Raw genomic sequence first — 17,940 nt, forward strand, 5'->3', positions numbered from 1 at the left:
CGGGATAGGTCTTATTATCGGGGAAGCACAGTAGAAGATTCCCTGGGCCGTCTCTGGGCCACGTAGGACAAGTGCAGTGACTTCCTGCAGGGCCAGGCTTTCCTGTCGACCCCATCACAGGCATCACAGGCTTCTGGTGGCTTTTGTGAGGACCTTGCCTGGCAAAACTCCCTTGCTGTAGTTAGTCTTTGGATTTCTGGATCCTTTCTACATCTGGTGCTTTCATATTTTTAATACGAGAAAGATGAACTGCTTTGTCCTTTGACTTTGACATCTTGAAGATAAGGCCTGTGTGCTTCCCTTCAGCTGCTATCACTAAAAGTACAGGGCTGATCACTGCACTCCCTCAAGGTTTGCTGGCTCCCTACTGCCTCCAGGATAAAATAAGATTCCCGTTTGCACTTGAAGGCTTGTGTTCTCTCCAGACTGACTGACTTCCTAATCCCTCCAGCCCATCCACTTTCCTGGTTGCTCACTGCGGGTGGCATTGCATGACCATCCCCCCCCCCCCCAAGCCCCTTCCTGGAAAGGGGAGCTTCTTCAGCTGACACTTGGTTGTTGTCCGTGGATGGCTCACACAGTCCTTTGTGGTTTCGGTTTGTCTGCTCATGTTACTTACTCCGGGGAAAGGCGGGATTCTTGGGTGTGGGGAGCATTTTGTTTCTGCGTCTGTCTCCGGAACCAGTGACGGGTCTTGGCCCATCAAAGGCCTTTCCACGGTGCTTTCTGAATTAAGTCCGGAGCCAGCCTCTAAGCAAGGTGCCTCAGAAACACACGTGAAAGACAAACTCCCTGTGCCAGAAGTCTTTGTGGGCTCAACACTGCCCAAGATGTGTCTGCCCACCAAGGGGGCTCTGCCTCATATTGGCGGCTCGAGGATACTCAGCCCAGCTGGTCCTTGGCAAGAGACACGGCCCAACCCTGAGCCCACCAAGCCCAAAGCCGAGCTAGCTCAGGGCCACCGGGGTGAGTTCAGACCCTTCTAAAAGGGCCACTGACAGTGGAAGGTGCCAACCCTGGCATGATGGGAATCAGAATCAGGAGGATGAGTAATACCAAAAGCCAGCTAAGGTGAGCTCCTAGAGCCTCGAAAGAAGGAAGGTACCCAAGGTTACTCAGGGCCACACAGCTAGTGTGTCTAAGGTGGGATTAGAACTCAGGTCTTCCTGGGTCCAGCCCCAGTGCTCTGGGACCTCCTCTGGTTACTATCCTAGTTCCGATGCTTGTTAATTCTTGGATTATTGCATCAACAGCCTCCTGATCAGTCTCATTTCCAACCTATCCCCTCCCCAATCCAAAGTTACCCACTCTAAATTAATACTCCTAACCCCCCAGGTCTGGTTGCGGCTCTTCCCTGCTCAAAATCTGGGTGGCCTCCTGTGGCCCCTACAATAAAGCACATGTTTACCACCCTCTACGATCTGCCTCCCCCACTTCATTCACTCAGCATTCCGGCCAGACAGCTTCTAGCTGCTCTTCAAAGTACACATTCCACTTCCCACCTCTAAGCTTTTGCACAGGCTGTAGCCAGTGCCTGGAACGCCCTCCCTCCTTTGCCCCTCAGAATCCTAACTTCCTGCAAGGTTCAACTCAGGTTACCTCCTAAGTGAATCCTTTCCTTATGCCCACACTTCCCAGTGCTCTCTTCTTTAAATGAGCATCTATTACTTAGAAATATGCATTTTATATCAATTCTATTTTTTTCCTCATGGCCCCAGAGCTGAGCATAAAGGCTTGAACGGAATCAATGGAATAGATCTTTTAAATGCCGCCACAGCCTGAATGGCAGATGTTGTTTCCACTTGGCCGGTGAGAACTGAAGGGGGGATTACCCCTACTCCCATGGAGAACTTTGCAGAAACACCAATACTCTTGAAAACCCCTGGAGGCACTGTGTCCAACACGGCTCTGCCCTGCACTTAGGGAAGTCCAAGCTTTCTCATCCCAGAAGCAGTGAGTTTATATCTTCCTGATTTAGTTACACAGATCAAATGTTCTTCACATCCACTTATAAGCAGAAGCTGGAATTCAGTACGAGATACGGGCTTTCCCATTAAGAGTTCATGCCAAAGAACAAGCTGCTGAGACCCAGGAGGGACTTGGCGATTATTTTATTACCATATATTATCATTTACAAGTTTTGCTTGAAGGAAAATAACACAACAAACCATATATTAAATATGAAATTACTCGATGGTGTGTATAAGCCATAGCAAACTGGAGATGAAAGAAATACAGGTCATGAAGATATTATCCAAAGTAATACTGAACGATGCTAGCTTAAGCATTCTATAACTGGAGCTCTGCCTTAGAAAGGCTCGGGCAGATTGGAAAGTAGCTCTGTGTAGCAAGAGAGAAAATTAAATCTACTAATGCAATTATGTATTCATCACAGGCTCAGCTAAAGCAAAAATGCTTAAGAAACCCCCTATAAAGCAGCTTACTAGGTATTACTGCTTCCTTTGGCACTTAGCGATACAGACAAGGTGGATTTATTTGGTTTGACAATTTTTATTAATCTCAGCAAGATAAATTTAAGTTTTATTGATAAAAATACACAATATCCCTTTTACCTTTCAGTTTTACATTATCTATATAATAGCTGATTGTCACATTCATAATTTCATTGAAAATCGACTTTCTTCCATTAAATATATATTTCTAGAAAATGGAAGACTCTACAGAAAGTGGTTAAGACTTTTAATGAAAATTTTAGATTGAAAAATCAAAGAAATAATTCAGATCATTGGTGTGAATTTTAATGATACCTCATGTTGAAAAATTTCGAAATGTTTTCGACAATGCAATTTTGTGCTTAATACTTAAATAACATTCTACAGATATTTTTTTTTTCCTGAAAATGAATACACTGACAAATGAAATTTATTTTTGGCTTTTTAAATATGTATTAATTTACCATAAAAGTAATTGTAAAGAATGTCTTCTGCTATATCTCCACTTGAGATTTCAGCTGAAGTCATCCAACAGGGATTCTGCCCTTCAAAGATCATGGTTCAAATAATAAATAATGAAGGGCCAGACACTAAGTGGCACTTGGCTGGCGCTGTAGGACAAATAAGCCTTTTTCTTTGCTGGTTATAAAAGTTCCATCCTGACACCTGATTACTGCAGATAACGAATGGTTGTCTCTCATTAATACAGGACACCAACCTAAGCATATTTGGATTTATTTTATTTTATTTTTTAAAGACACAATTAACTGATGTATACAGAGCTCGTTTATGATAGCTATATATATTTAGATATGAATCATAATACTTCAAAATGGAATATTTTAACTATGATACAAAGGGCAGTTTTCTTCATTCCATCGACAAGATGCTGTGCCACCTGTGAGACACAATTCTGAATTTCCCTTGGAACAACACCCCGCACCAAACATTGGTGGCTTCATTTCTAACAATCCTCAAATATGAGAAAAAAAATCATTCCCACTGCTTTAAAACTGAAATTTATTAAGACAACCCAGTTTATCTGAACACACTGAGGACTTGGGGAGTTCTCTCAATCAGGTCCAATGTAACTGTGGACCAACAGGCAGCTCTCTCCCGTGCACAACAAGCCTGGTCTCACCGAGCCCCATGGAAAGCCAAAAGTGCAGCCCAGCAAAGGGCATCCAATCAGAGCACCCTTTAACATCACTTTCATCCCAACGATCTCTTCTGAAGATAGGGGCACCAGTTTAAATGCTACCCTTTTAACATAGATTTCAGGACTAATTATTTGGAAAGAACAGATGAGTTTTGGTTCCTTAAGAGGACTCTATTTCAATAAAAGATAAGGCACATTGCAAACATTTAAAGTCCCAAAGTAAACAGCAATATAATCGATTATTTTCTTTTAAATAAATATCTTCGTTTAACCTTCTGTTACCTGAAGAAAAGCAGGGATGACAACCACAGGTAACACAGAGCTGGACTGAGAGTCGATTTTTTAAAAGTCCAAATGGCAGAATGAAGCAGGGAGAGGCTGAAATCCATACATTATTCAAAAGGAAATTGTTTCTACTGTCCCAAATCCCCGCGCTCCCAGAGGCACTTGGGTGGACGTGGAGGAGGCACGCATGGCGCAGGGGATGGGGCAGGATGTGCCAGATCGGACACCTGCAGGCCACACCGCATGCTCAGGAGTGGCTTGTGACCACCCCGAGAGCCGCGGCCACAGCCAGAGCTGGAAGAAGAAGGGTCCAGACCTGCCGAGCTCCAGCCCCAGAGCAGCAGGGGGCATTCATGCCCAGCTCTGCTCACAGACCCTCCTGCAGGCTTCCCGGCCCATGGTCCAGAGAGTGCAGAACCTCGTTCTGGATGGGTAAGTGCTGGATGATGCTGCTCCTTTGGTTTTCTCCGGCAGTGCCCCTGACGGAGGCTCCTCCCAGCCTTCCAAGCCATATCTACCTGGCCAAGTGGGCGGGCTGGGCCAGGCATCATAGAAACCCAGTGGATGACAAGTCTGGGAAGGCTCTGGCCTCTGCTTGGTGGAGACAGGCAGCAGCGGGAGGGTCGTTCAGGCTGTCTAACTGAGCTGGGTAGGCTTCACTTAAAATGCCTCCATTTAAGCCATTCTGAAACTGGAAAAGAGTCATGAGCTTAATAATGATAAAGAAAAATAATAATGGTAAATCTAACATTTATATATAACGTTGTAAAGTCTGCAAAATCATTTACAAATATGATTTCATCTGATCCGCACAATATCCCTGAGAGGAAACTGAGGCAGGCACTTTCAGTGACTTGCCAGGGTCACCCTGCCGATACATGGCTGAAGCTGAATTTGAACTTAGATCTTCAGGATTCCAAATTCAAGAATTCCATCCACGGCACCACCTATCTGTCAATGATCATTAGCATTTAAACTGGAAAAGGCATCAATATATACTTCATTGAAGAAAAATTGGCCTTGAAATATTATTATAACAATACCCACTCCTAATTTAGCTTGTTTTAATCATCCTTTAATACACTCAGGGATGAGGAACAAACCCACAAAGCTGAGGGGAAGGTGGGAAGGGGCAAGAGGGAGGCATGGGACCTGAGAAGGCTGGAATTTTTACTTTTATTTCAGAATATGGGGCAGCTAGGTGGCCCAGTGAATAGGGCACTGGCCTTGGAGTCAGGAGGACCTGAGTTCAATTCCGGACTCAAATGCTTGACACACTCACTGTAAACTATATGACCTTGGCGAGTCACTTAACCCCAACTGCCTTGCCTTCCCCTCTCCAGAGGCTTCTCATGAAGTGGGAGTAATCTCTAAATATCTGCAGGTGAAATCTTTCTGCTGTCCTCCCCATTAATGCTGGCCCCTTCCCCCTCAAGATTACTTTGTATGTTTTGGGGGACCCCTCCTTACTCCAGATTACAGACACTGATAGCCATGGGTGCTTGGCTTCCTCTACCCGTGGCAAACTTCATTACACTCGCAGGCCACCAAAAGGTCTACTGTGTGGACTTCCCAGAACTCTGTCTGAAGGGAGCTGAAAGCTCCTCGAAGGCAGGACTTTCACTCCCAGCAGAAAGTGGGCACATAGTAGGTGCTCAACAAATGTTTCGTGATGGCCTGAGGAGGAACTGGAGTCAGAAACACTCACAGAAAAGTGTAGCGATCTGTTATTTAAAATGACAAGCTAAATGGGGGAAGAGAGTTGATTTTTTAAAAGTCAAGGAGACTAAGTCTGTATTTGCAAAATATCCGTCTTCTAGGACTGAAGCCTCACAGCAGTCTGAGCTTCAGAACAAGCCTCTGCTGCTCATTAAGTTAAACTCAGGCTTTGTCTCAAGCCATCTCATGGAATTCCCAAATAAAGGATGTCGCTTAAAAACTGCAGTCCTAGTCTGGGAACAAAAGCCCTTGGAACATGAAGGATACACTCATACTGCCCACTGCCCCAACTGCCAAAGAAAAGGATTTCCCCAACACATTAGGAATATGGTGGCTCTGAAAGACTGAACAGGAGGCCTGTCCCAGAAAACAGAGGGTCATCCTGACAGCAGCAGGCCCTGCCCCCGGGAATGCCAATACAAAGTTCACCTTGACCTGCATCTTTTCCAGCGGTCATTGAGGAAAGGGTCTATAATCAAAGGAATGGAATCTTTAGTCTCATTTCTCACAAAAACCAAACGCTGACTCCCTGAAGAGACACCCTAAGTCAGAACACAATTTACCTTGTCTAACACCGTGCTCTGGCCTGAGGCCATGGGGTCATACTGCATCAGGTCCTCGCTGGGAGCCTGGCCTTCGGGCTGGCATTGAAACATGGAGACAGCCCCCGCGTAGCAAGGTGGAGGGGCGGCCAGGGTGGGCTGGGCACGGCCCCCATAGCCTGCATCTTCCAGGGGTTGCTGTAAACAGCTGGCAAAGTCTCCTAAGTGAGACACTGGGTATGGTGACTGTTCAAAACTTCCTATGGGAAAGTCTAGGTGGCTCACGGTGGACGGCTGGGGGAACAGAGCCTGGGGGCAGGACAGCAAGCTCTGGGCGTAGGGCAGAGCACTGAATTCAGACTTGTACGGGAACTCAGGATTGGTAAAGACGTCGTAGGACTGTGGCTCCGGCTGGGGACAAGGGAAGGGCTCAGGGTCGCCCGGCCTCCAGTCTGCCAACACCCCGCCCACCTGCAGGTGCTTCATCTTCTGACAAAGATGCTGTTGCTGCTGCCGCTGCCGCTGTTCCAACTGTTCTTGGACCATGCAGCTGGAGCTGGGGACGGGAGGGGCCCCCTGTGGCGGCTGCTGCAGAGGAGGCTGGAGCTGCAGAGGATGCTGGGAATGCAGGGGCTGCAGAGGAAGCTGGGAATGCAGGGGAGGCTGGGAATGCAGGGGAGGCTGGGGCTGCAGAGAAGGCTGGAGCTGCAGGGGAGGCTGGGAATGCAGGGGAGGCTGGGGCTGCAGGAGAGGCTGGGGCTGCAGGGGATGCTGCGGCTGCAGAGAAGTCTGGAGCTGCAGGGGAGGCTGGGGCTGCAGGGGATGTTGGGGCTGCAGGGGAGGCTGGGGCTGCAGGGGATGTTGGGGCTGCAGGGGATGTTGGGGCTGCAGGAGAGGCTGGGGCTGCAGGGGATGCTGCGGCTGCAGAGAAGGCTGGAGCTGCAGGGGACCTGAATGGGAGAGGCTGGACTTGTTTAAGGAAGTCTGCACATAGGTCAGGATTTCATCTGTCAGATCGATGTCTCTGATGTCATCCCCACCAGAAAAGTCCGTTCTGAAAAACTCCTCCTGCTGCATGCGCCTGATATCGTCAAAGTCGATGCCCAGGCTTTTCATGATGTTGTGCAGCTCGCTGTGGCGGTCATCGGCGAAGGCGCCCGTGTGATCCATGTGAGAGAGCAGCCCCTGCTCCTGCTGCAGCGTGTCCTCGCTGCCCAATGGCAGGAGGCTCTCCTGCCAGTCATCGGCCACGATGCCGTGCAGCCCCTCTGCCGTCTCGCTGCTAAAGCCCCTGTTCAGGGGCCCAGCGTGAGGCGCGGGGGGACACAGGTACACAGACTCGTCTTGCTGCAGCATGGCGCTCAGAAGTGAGCTGGGGTGCATCGACTCCTGGTTCCGGGGGAGTCTGGGGGCGCCGTCTTTCCCAGCCCCTGGGCCTTTTGTCCTGACCAGTGTGGGGTCCATCAGCGCAGGTAAAGAGAAGGTGACCTCATACAACACGGCCTCTCCTGTGGCAAACATGAAAGGCACCTTCATGTTGCGTTTCTGTAAGTGTTCCATCCCTTCTTCATCACTGAAATGAAAGAGGAGAATGGCTCAGAAACCAGAGGAGACCCCCCTGCTTTATTTTTTTTTAATTTTAATTTTTGATTTTTGGAGGGCAATTGGATTTATGTGACTTGCCCAAGGTCACATGGCTAGGTTTTTTTGTTTGTGTGTGTTAAGTGTCTGAGGCTGGATCCAAACTCAGGTCCTCCTTACTCCAGGGCCAGCACTCTACTCACCATGCCACCTAGCTGCCCTGGCCCCCCTGCTTTAGAAGGGCGATCAAGAGACGTCATTAGCTAAAGAGAGCCCTCAATGAACCGGGAGGCAGGGAATGGGGCCAACAGGGCATTTTAAATGGAAGTCCTTCTGTGGACACAGATATCCTGGGACTCCATCAGCAGCCTCCTTGGCTGACTTATGGACTTGAACAAGAGGCCTTGGAATCTGTTAGAAAACTAAGGCACCATTTAGAGAATATGTCCATCTAAATTCTAAGAAAGGACAATGATTCAGGCTTTCCCACAGGGAAGAGGGAGCACACAGCACTACACCTGTCTGTCCTCACAAAAGATGGATGCCTGCGATTGGGCCAACACTTCTGTGCCTTCCAGCAGTCACTGCTCACGTGACTATCAGCCACAAAGTAAGGGAGGCAAGGAAGGACCGGGCTTTTCTAAGGAAACACTCTCTGTTCACTGAGCCCTTAAGGTTGGCTCACATCTCCACAGTAAGACGCTTCGGACCCAAGTTCGAGTCTTCCCAATGAAGGGTCCTTGACTAAGTATTTTCCTGAGAATCTCTCCATGGAAGTGACTCCTCTCAGGCCTTTGCTGGGTGGGGCCTGCCTTGTGGCCACTGAGAGAAGAGAAGAAACAGCTCAACTGAGCCGGAGGAGAACTTCAGGGGTCCCTGCTGCCATAGGGCAACTCCTGCCACCTACCCTAAATGGCAGGCGTGAAGACGCCAACAGGGCACCGCTATCTTGGGGCCAAGGTACCATGGGTCTGACTGGGACCGACGGGCCCAATGAAGGCTCAGAGGTTCTGCCTCAGGCAGGGCACAAACAGAGCCCAGGGCACTTGGAGAGGACGCGTCTCTAAATTGGGCATCTCACATTTCTTTCGAGCTACTGCTCAAGGAGCACAGTGCCTTCTGTGACGTGGGTCTGCCATGCTGGGTCCCTTTGCCAGTGTTTCCCATGGCACACTATCTATTCCAAAGTTCATCCCACGTACTCTAATACACCCAGTGAGGAAACAAAACCACCTGATGGTCCCAACACCAACCCCGGGCACTGAGCCCACAACGAAGCCCAAGGGAATGGAGGAATGGGATAGGAACCACCTGAACAGGGCACTTTTTTCTGGTCTCAACTGGACCTAAGCACAGAATCTGAGCACCCAGACATCACAGCTCAACTCTGACCGGGGAGCTCAGTGTATTTCTAGATCATACACGACATTGCATGCCTTCACTGACACGGACTACATGTGCACACTCACGTGAGAGGTCTTTGTGTTGCGATGATATAGTCTGGCCTTCCGTTCTTATACACTAAGCGGGCATTGGACTGAACCCAGGTCCAGCGATTTTCCTTGGTGAGAAGCCTGAATACTGTCATTCCACTTTCTCCAGTTTTAATCACTAGAACGAAGGAAAAATCAAAAGTCTTAATTGCTAAGTTGAAAAATTCAAGATATTAAAAATAAATGTCTCCCATACTCAATTCTCTTCATATTTTAAAATATTTTGTTAATTAAAGATACAGACAGTTCTTGCTTTAGGTAGGTCAAAAGTTCCACAGACCTCTATGTAGTGATTTTTATATAAAGTGAACTTGCCATCAAATGTGGGGAGGCCTGGAGGAGGGAAGAAAGGGGCCATGTGCCTGTGGAGGGAGGGGGTCAGCACAGGGTACATGGACATGTGAGGGCCAGGGCCAGAGAAGTGAAGACAGGAGGAAGAACACGTGGAGCGCACAGACATATGGGCTAACAGACAGGCAGGGGCAGACATGTGGGCGGGTGGGCAGAGCAGGGCAAAGATCTCTGTCAGGCGCTGAGATCTTAAGCCAAGCGCCCAGCAGAGGCCGTAGAGATCTCTCCAAATTGGCCTGTTCTGCTTCTGCTTTCACTTGGAGGTTTGTTTGTCCCCCTGGTCCCCCCGGGGTTTTCTTCTCTTTTTTTTTCTTTTTTGGTGGGGGAAGGAGTGGGTGGGGCGCCATGGAGCCAAGGAGTAGGGACAGAGAGAGTGAGCACAGTACTGGCCAGTAAAGCTCACATCAGAGCTTTCTGGAATCCAGATTTCTTTCAGAATTCTTCATATAAAGTTGAATTTGTGTAATGTGAATTTATGTAAAGTGAGAACTGTCTGTAATTAAATAATATTTAGTAATGTCATATTAACAAGATGTTACTATCTTAATATTATAGATAAATACATTATAGAAATGTATTTTAAGCATCTTTTGCATCAAATTTAATTTTCTATTTCTTCTATTGGTTTTTAAAAATAATATTAAATAGGATTCCAGTAATGCATGTGGATATTTCAAGAGAACTCCAGCATGAAAAATATTGACACAACAAAAAACAATAATCAAGATTCAATCAAAAGGGGAAAACATTTACTTATTAACATGAAACTGTTATTTTGAGTGCAACATTAGAAGCAAAATTCTCATCAATGAGAGAATGGAGACATGGAAAGATTAGAAATGAAAGTTTTCTTGTCTCTACAAGAGGATTTTATTACAAATATTTAAAACGTCCAAGTTCACGGGCTCTCAACTTTGGCAGGGCCTCACTGACCAACCCAGAAATGCTACAGCTGATGAGGCAATATTTTCCTTCCCTGTAAGACACAGATGCCACGCTCTTCTGCCTCTGCTTAAAGACAGCCACCAATGGGAACCTCCCAAGACAATGGAAACCTACCGACAGTGCCTGCATTCAAATGCCGGAGAAGAATGCTGGGTCAAGGACAAGCTTGCGGCCCTCTGGCCCAAGGGAGCCCCAAACAGGGGCCAGTCATTCAGGCAACTCCTCAGTCCACAACTGGCCTCTCATATAAGCCCTGTCTCCACACACCCTCAAAAGGGCATCCTAAGAGACTCCTGGGAGACCTGCTGTCCTGCTGAAATTCAAATATTCCACGTCACAGGGTCTCAGGTCGGAGCTGGAATGGATCCAAGAAGTCATCTAATCCAGCCCCATGTTTACAGAGGGGGACACTGAGACTCCCGGGGGGGGGGGGGCCCTGCCACTGGTCACAGTGTCAGGTCCTTGGGATCATACTCCCTGGACTATGGCATTTCCTCATCTCTCCATTACCCTGGCGTGGCCTTGTTCTCAATGAAGTCAGGACGGCTCTGTGACGCCCTCTCTAAATGCTCACAGAGCCCAACTTGACCAATGTGTCCAAGAATTTTGCAAGTCATGAAAATCAAGCTTGGGGATTGTAGACCAAAGAACCTATAAAGCTAGGATGGTATCTGTCAGCAGCCAGGCCTGTTCCCTGCCTCCCATCTCCATGTTTGTCAAAGATCTGTTTTACACTGCCTTGGGGCCTTGGGGAGAACTGCTTAAATGTGAGCATGCATCACAGAACAGCCCTCAAGGGGGATGTATTTCCAATCTGCCACTAAATAACAGTGACAGAAACCGCACCTGCCTGCTCCTCTGCTTGCCTATGAAAACCAAAGGCAGGGTTGTGTTGGCTAAGCTGGTAATGGCCCTTCCAATTCAGATTCAGTTTCCAAATATGACTGGGCTTCTCACACACTCCTGGAAACATCCAGAGCAACATGGGACTGACAGCCCCCTGCTTCCTGACTGAACCACCTGAGGCTGGCATGAACACCAGACACTGAAGCCCTACAGGGGTGGGAGGTGTCCTTCCCCTCAGTGCTTTGTGGACATCCTTGAAAACGCCACCTCGTACAATCCAACCCAACATCTCCAGCAGGTACCATTTTTCAAGGGAAAAGTGCCATCCTGGTGAGATCCACTTACTCCGTAGATGACTGTCCGCACAGTATAGCATGTCAGCAGCATGGATAAACTGGTACCCGGTTCCCCTCATGCACAGCTCTGCCTCAGTGTACCCTAAAACAAGTCTTCCTCTGTAAGACAAAATGCACGAGAATCAAAACACAGCTGTACTCAAGAGAGAAGCAGCATGGCTTTATTGGAACCGATTTCTAAAGACAGAATAGAACATGAAATGATCTCTTTTCTCCTAACTTCACATTAGCAAGCAGAGTTGCAGTTGGGGTGCTGGTTCTTTCCTTGGGCAGAGTTCTCAGTTAAAAGCTTTATCCTTGTTCTTTCTTCTACTTTGAATGCAAGTTTAAATTATAAAACAGCAAAGTGAACTGGGAAGTGGCCCGAGGTCAACCTGCACTAGCAGAACCAGCCCTCCGCCCCAAACGCCAAGCTTTGGGCCAGCCTACTTCTAGTGAAGCTAAGTTACTGACTCTCACGCTGCACCTCACCCCCCCCCTCCCCCGAATCACTGCTTCTATACAGACTCTCAGGGTTGGGACAGGGAGGAAAAAACATAGCCACGTATGGCAGGTTTACAACCAGGCCTTGAGAGAGACACACACAAAGCTCCCCAATTCACCGTCCAGCCCAAAGCTCCTGGTCCTCCTCACAGTCATTTTACCATCTTCTGAATGATAAGTACAGAAAGGACCACGCACATTAAGATGCTCTGTATGACCGAGGGAGTTGTTGGATATTAGCGGTCATCATGTGAATGAATGAGTGAGGTTAATGCTATCCACATTCAACCATATATGTTCAAAGACCTAACAGAGACTGGAACAAGGACGTGGCTTTCAAGTCTACAAAGTCTTCCTTAAGCACACACACAAAAAGTGCCTGGAGCTGGGCTGAATATGGAGCTACAGGGGCTGCCTCCAAGCCCTCCCAGGCTGGTGGTGGGGGGGGGGAGGTACCGCGTATGGGCAGCTCCTTGGCGACCTCCCACTTACTTGGCATCACAACCCGTGGTGGGGGGTTACCGTGTACGGGCAGCTTCTCGGAGACCTCCCACTTACTTGGCATCACAACCCGTAGGAGTGAAGTCTAGTTTGTGTTTGGTTCTGAAGATGAAGTTCTTGGTCCTGATTTCTAGGATGGATGGAGGTTGCAATGGTGTGGCCACTGCAAACAGGGCCAGCTGGGGAGCCAGGAGACCTCCATCTTTTGCCTTCTTGTTCTGGCCATGAAGGAATTTGAGCCGCCCTTGAAAGTTCATGGCCTTCCAAAAAGAACATAATTCACAACTGAAAAGTGACCCTGAAATTAACTTAACCTCATGCAAAGAAGAGAACGGAAATTATTGTGAATGTGATTACTATTATCTTTACATAGCACAAGGTCAATGCAATTCAATTCAATAAGTATTTATTCATTAAGGCATGGGGTAAAGCTTGGGTTAGGCCCTGGGCACGCAAGGCAAAAATAAAAGGAAAAAAATTCAAGGGTTTACATTTTTAGACAAAAGAGAGAATATTAGACAAGGAAATCAACAGAAAGTTTACATTTTCCCCAAAGAATTCAAAATAATGATTCCTATTTACATACATGGCCCTTTTGTCACAATCGCCCTATGAAGCAGGCAGTGCCAGAAGGATAACTCTCATTGGACAAATGAGGAAAGTGAAGTTCTAAGGAGTCAGACGGCTTATTTGTGGGCAGACAGCCAGGACTACAATCTACTCTGCTGTTCAGTCTCTCCAAAGACACCTTCACACAGAGGATGGTGGAAGAGCACGGCCATGGGACTCCCCGCCTTGGGCAAGCCCAGGTCTCTTCAGTGTGCAGGCCATTCCAAAGCCGTGCCGCTCTGCTCTGCCAGAGGAGATGGGGAGTCTGCACTTCGAGGGCAGTGGGATACACAAAACTGAGCTCTATGTCACACAACAGCTATGACTGTGTCTGTGAAAGGAAGGTTTTTGGAGGAATTTTCTGAAACAGCCAAAGCTGACAGTTGGGATTAATTTAAAATGTCTCTTTCTTTTATTAAGCTCCTCTGCTGGGGCTCATTTCCCTAAGGTAACACCACAGTCAGCCCCATGGGCTTCTGCAAGGCCTTCCTTTTTTAGCCTTCAATGCAGGAACAACTGGTTCATCTGAAGAATCCTGTCTTACCAAGAAGCCAGAGGAGTTATCCAAGAGACACCGAAGGCGGCAGATGAAGCATCTCTCCAGGAAGGGGGAGTTTTCAGGAGGAAGCTGCTCTCTGCTATAATAGTCTGAGGTCTGGGCCAGGCCATGGCCTTCTGCAGAAACACAAAGACAGAAAGACAAAGCAAGGTCAAAGCTCTGCCTGCGTCCCTGTAATCAAGGGTTTGAAGAGCTAGGGTCAGGAAATCTTGCCCCCAAGAGGGTAAGGCTGGGTTTTTAGCCATCAAAAAAGGGAAGAAAATAGTGAGTTAATCTACTCACAATAAAATTTCCTACTTTTAAATTAGGAAAGTGATTTTTTGTAGATTTCTTTCACAAATATAGAATCTTCCCAAGTTAAAATGTTGATGATTAACAATAACAAAGCCCACTGACAAGGCACTTGAACATCAGTTCTGTGCTAAGCAAAGAATCCCACATCTGGGAAAGCAGCCCCCGCCATGCCCCAGAAGCCCTCTGTGATGCAAGGGCAGAGTTGCTGCAGATGGGACATTCTCCACCCCCTTGTTCCCACCCTTCTTGTCACTCCACCCTTCCCTGTTTTCAGGTGCCAGCTTTGGTGCTTTCCTTTGGGCACACGGGCAGTCTCATTTGAAGAGACAAACAGCAAAGCTTCTTCGGTTCCCCGTGCAATCTAGACTCAGAGCTCAGGGTTCCCAGAACGGCTGCAGTGATCCTGGGGCAGTTACCCGACCTAGCCATAGTCAGTAATGCTGTGTATCTCACTAATGGGCCCAGAACTCATTTCAAGACAAAGGGGATTTCTGTGGGCCTGGGAACACTGGGATCCCGGTAGAGTCCCCAACGCCCCCCACCTACCCCCCAGCCATCCCTTCTCTGAATTGGCCCAGCCACAGCAGCACTTGGGAAGCCAGGTCACCTGGTCCTTGGGGTGCTGAGTCTGCAGCCTGGCCCGGCTTTAACGTCCAGTGCAGCTGACGCTGGAATTCCGCTCTGTCTTCAGTGTGGATGAGCTCAAACACACTCTGGTGGATGACGTCAGACTGAGGAGAAAGCCAAGGGAAAGCTATCAGCCCCACTGCAAAGCCCTTCCTGGAGCACACAGAAATGCTCCTTACTCTTCTGTGAGCAGGAAATGTGGGGCCCATAACTAAAGGAAGAGCAAAGGAGGAAGACGGTTTCCAGGGGTGGGAGATGCAGGTGCTCAGACCAAAGGCCACTGAGCCAACTCCCAGGGGGAAAGAAGGACTTCTATACAATCCCCAGCTAGGGGCCATGCTGCCTTGGCTCCAAACCTCCAGGGAAGGGAGGGGGGCTCACTCTGCTGGGGGAGAGAGAAGCTTCTCCTTAAGTGAAGTCTTGGGAAGCTCCCAGCCTAGCTCAGGCTTCTCTCTTCATCCTTAGGGGCTGAGGAGAACCTGACCCTGTCCTCTTCAAGCCAGCCCTTCAAATATTTGCACAGCTAGCACCTTCTGCTTCTCTACAAGGGTCACCCAGCCGTCCCTGGAAGTCCCTCTGGAAGGTGAGCTTTTTGCCTTGAGGGCAGCGCTCCCTTTTCCAGGTGACTCTCGTGGTTCCAGTAAGTTCCTACACTCCTGGTGCTGGCTTCTGGGCCCAGCAGAACCAGCCCAACCCTCTTACACATGACTGTCAATCTCGCCTCTCTTGGTTTTCTCTCCGCTGGGCTAATCCAGAGGCCCTGTGCCCTCACCCACTACACCAATTTCCTTTCTAAACAATCAGCCAAGACAGATGAGGCCTCCTCTCCAGGTGTGACTGTCATTAGAAAAAACATGTCATTCTTTCAGCCCATTTACTGCCACCCAGGCCCAGGGCACCATGCTTTGTCAGCTGCCATGTCCCAGGAACGGCTCGTCTGGAGCTTCACTCCCATCAGACCTTTCTTTCAGGGTAAAGGTACCTCCTGATGCCTCCTCACTTTGTACTTTTCAAGCTGCTTCCTGAATGCACGGATAAGACTTTCTATTTACCCCGCTTAACTCCATACTACCAGGATCATTCAAATGCTCTAGTCTGCTGAGATCTTTTTGAATTCTCCCATTCAGTATGTTAGCTAGATCTCCTAGCTTTGGGTCATCTGTCACTTTGAGAAGTATTTCATCTCTGTTCCAGGCCCTGTGTTGAGGAGCTTCTGTAAGCCGCCATCAGCATGCCTTCCCCAGGGTCACTGGCAGACGGTCATGTTCTTCCTCTTCCTCTTGGCCCCATCTGGGACACCAGGCTTCTGATGGGTGAGCACTCGCTACACTGAGCTGGACCCAGAACCGCTGTGCCTACCTTCTGACCCATTTCTAGAATTGTCACCATAATGTCAGGCATCTCTCTGTTACCCTTGCTAACTCTACTTAAAAGTCTGTAATCTACTACTTGGGAAAAGGAATCAAATCAACACACTCCCACAAACGTTCCTCCTTGGCCCTGATTGCCCTCAATTTCTTGTTTCTGGGATGCAAACGAGATCTGTGAGGTCAGGGCATGCTTGCTTGCTTGTGTCCAGACTGCAATCCCTTGGCACAGTGCTGAGCACACAGTGAGTGCCCGCCCTCGTTCAGGCCATTTGTGAATCTCTTAAGGGTCTGGTCGTTGGATGTAATCAGAATTCACCTACAAGTACCAGCGTGTGGCCCACAGCTGTCCTGTTCTGCCACAAGAAGAGCATTTGAGACTTCCAAGTGAGCTGCTAAAGTCAAAGCAGCCTGAGCACTGCCAAAAAGGAGAGGAGGGAACCTGGGGCCGCTGTTAGCTTCTCTGAGCATTCACTCACCACTTCTCTAACAGGGTCTACAACTCTGGCTGGAAGACAAGTGGAGCCCACCGACTCTATTTCATGGATTTGTTCTCAACGGTCCCTACCCCCACTTTTTAAACGTATGGCATTTTTCCTGTTCCCATCTGTCTCTGTCACGGCCTTTCAGACACCCCAACTCTGGTGCAGGAATCATGCTGCTCTCGCACCGGGTCCAGTGCCTGGGGGTCATCACAGACAGGCAGGCTCTTCCTTCCTGTTGCCTCACTTACCCCGGGGTCTCATCTTCCCATCTCAGAATGGAGAGGGACAAGACAAGGACTTACAGAAAAAAGACCAATTCCAGAGACACAGGCCCTGGGAAAGTGGTCTGTGGCCTGAGCTCTCTGCGTCCCTGCAGGCTCACGGCCTGGCACCTGGGCTCTGCCTCCTTCCTGTCCCAGTCCCCTCACTCTGACACCTACAGCCCCCAGACCAGCTCCCCTGCCCGCCAGCCGTCTCCAGGCTCAGAGGCTCCGGGCGCAGGCTGAGGGCTCCAGTGCTCTACTTTCTTCAGCTCTGTCTGAAGCGGCCCCGGCCCTGGGGGGAGAGCTTGCGCCTGCCCCTCTCTCCTCCTCCTCAGAGCCTGGGTGCCGGTCAGCCGTGTCCGTGTCCGCGCTCGGCTGCTGCCCTCCGGCCTGCCCGTGCCGGCCCCCTCCACTCTCCCAATCCGCCAGCCTGGCTGCGGGCAGCGCGAAGCTGGCGCAAAGCTTGGCTTCCATCCATGCTCCGTCCATCCCTCGCAGCGCCCCGGCCCCGTGGGGCACCCAGGCTTCTTTGGGCTGTGTAAAAGCTGTGAGCCACGTGCAGGCCGCACCACAAGCTCCAGCAGCAGGTAGCGGGACGGCGCCTGGGGGGGGGGGAGGGGAAGGCCGCAGGGGGCGCCCTTTGGAGCCAGGAAGACTCCTCCTCCTGAGCTCAAATCTGGCCTCAGACACTTAATGAGCTGTGTGACCCTGGGCAAGTCACTTCGTCTTGTCTGCCTCAGTTTCCTCCTCTAAAGTGACCTAGAGAAGGGCCTGGGGCTCGGAAGAAGAAGCCGCGGGCGGATCTGCGGCACCTGCCCTCGTGGGGGGGGGGGTAGTCCCTGGCACCCTTTAGCGCTGGGAAGAGCCGGGGGGGCTGAGCCCGCCAGGGCTTCCCGGTCCACAAAAGGCCCCAGGTCCCGCCCGCCGCCCGGCCCCCCCCCCCCCACAACCCAGAGATCCCCAGTCGGAGCCCCCCAGAGCTACCTACCCCCCTAGGCCAGCCGTGCCCGGAGGGCCGGACA

General features: G+C 49.6%; 1 protein-coding gene across 2 annotated transcripts in view; it reads right to left on the bottom strand.

Moving 5' to 3' along the window:
- Positions 1 to 2,094: 2,094 nt before the first annotated feature.
- The window catches only part of AHR (aryl hydrocarbon receptor), a 56,292-nt gene continuing 40,446 nt past the window's right edge, over positions 2,095 to 17,940 (bottom strand). For both annotated transcript variants that reach the window (XM_069094429.1, XM_069094430.1), the window contains 7 exons: positions 14,784 to 14,907; positions 13,868 to 13,998; positions 12,772 to 12,974; positions 11,720 to 11,829; positions 9,209 to 9,350; positions 6,180 to 7,731; positions 2,095 to 4,588 (listed from right to left, as the gene is read on the bottom strand). In XM_069094429.1, the coding sequence (XP_068950530.1) occupies positions 4,445 to 4,588; positions 6,180 to 7,731; positions 9,209 to 9,350; positions 11,720 to 11,829; positions 12,772 to 12,974; positions 13,868 to 13,998; positions 14,784 to 14,907 (2,406 nt within the window). In that variant the 3' untranslated portion in view covers positions 2,095 to 4,444. The remainder of the gene's footprint in view (positions 4,589 to 6,179; positions 7,732 to 9,208; positions 9,351 to 11,719; positions 11,830 to 12,771; positions 12,975 to 13,867; positions 13,999 to 14,783; positions 14,908 to 17,940) is intronic.

This window comes from Petaurus breviceps, unplaced genomic scaffold (assembly GCF_028583685.1).
Source record: "Petaurus breviceps papuanus isolate PSGF00001 unplaced genomic scaffold, PetGlider_PUasm1.0 218, whole genome shotgun sequence".
Classification (NCBI taxonomy): Eukaryota; Metazoa; Chordata; class Mammalia; order Diprotodontia; family Petauridae; genus Petaurus; species Petaurus breviceps.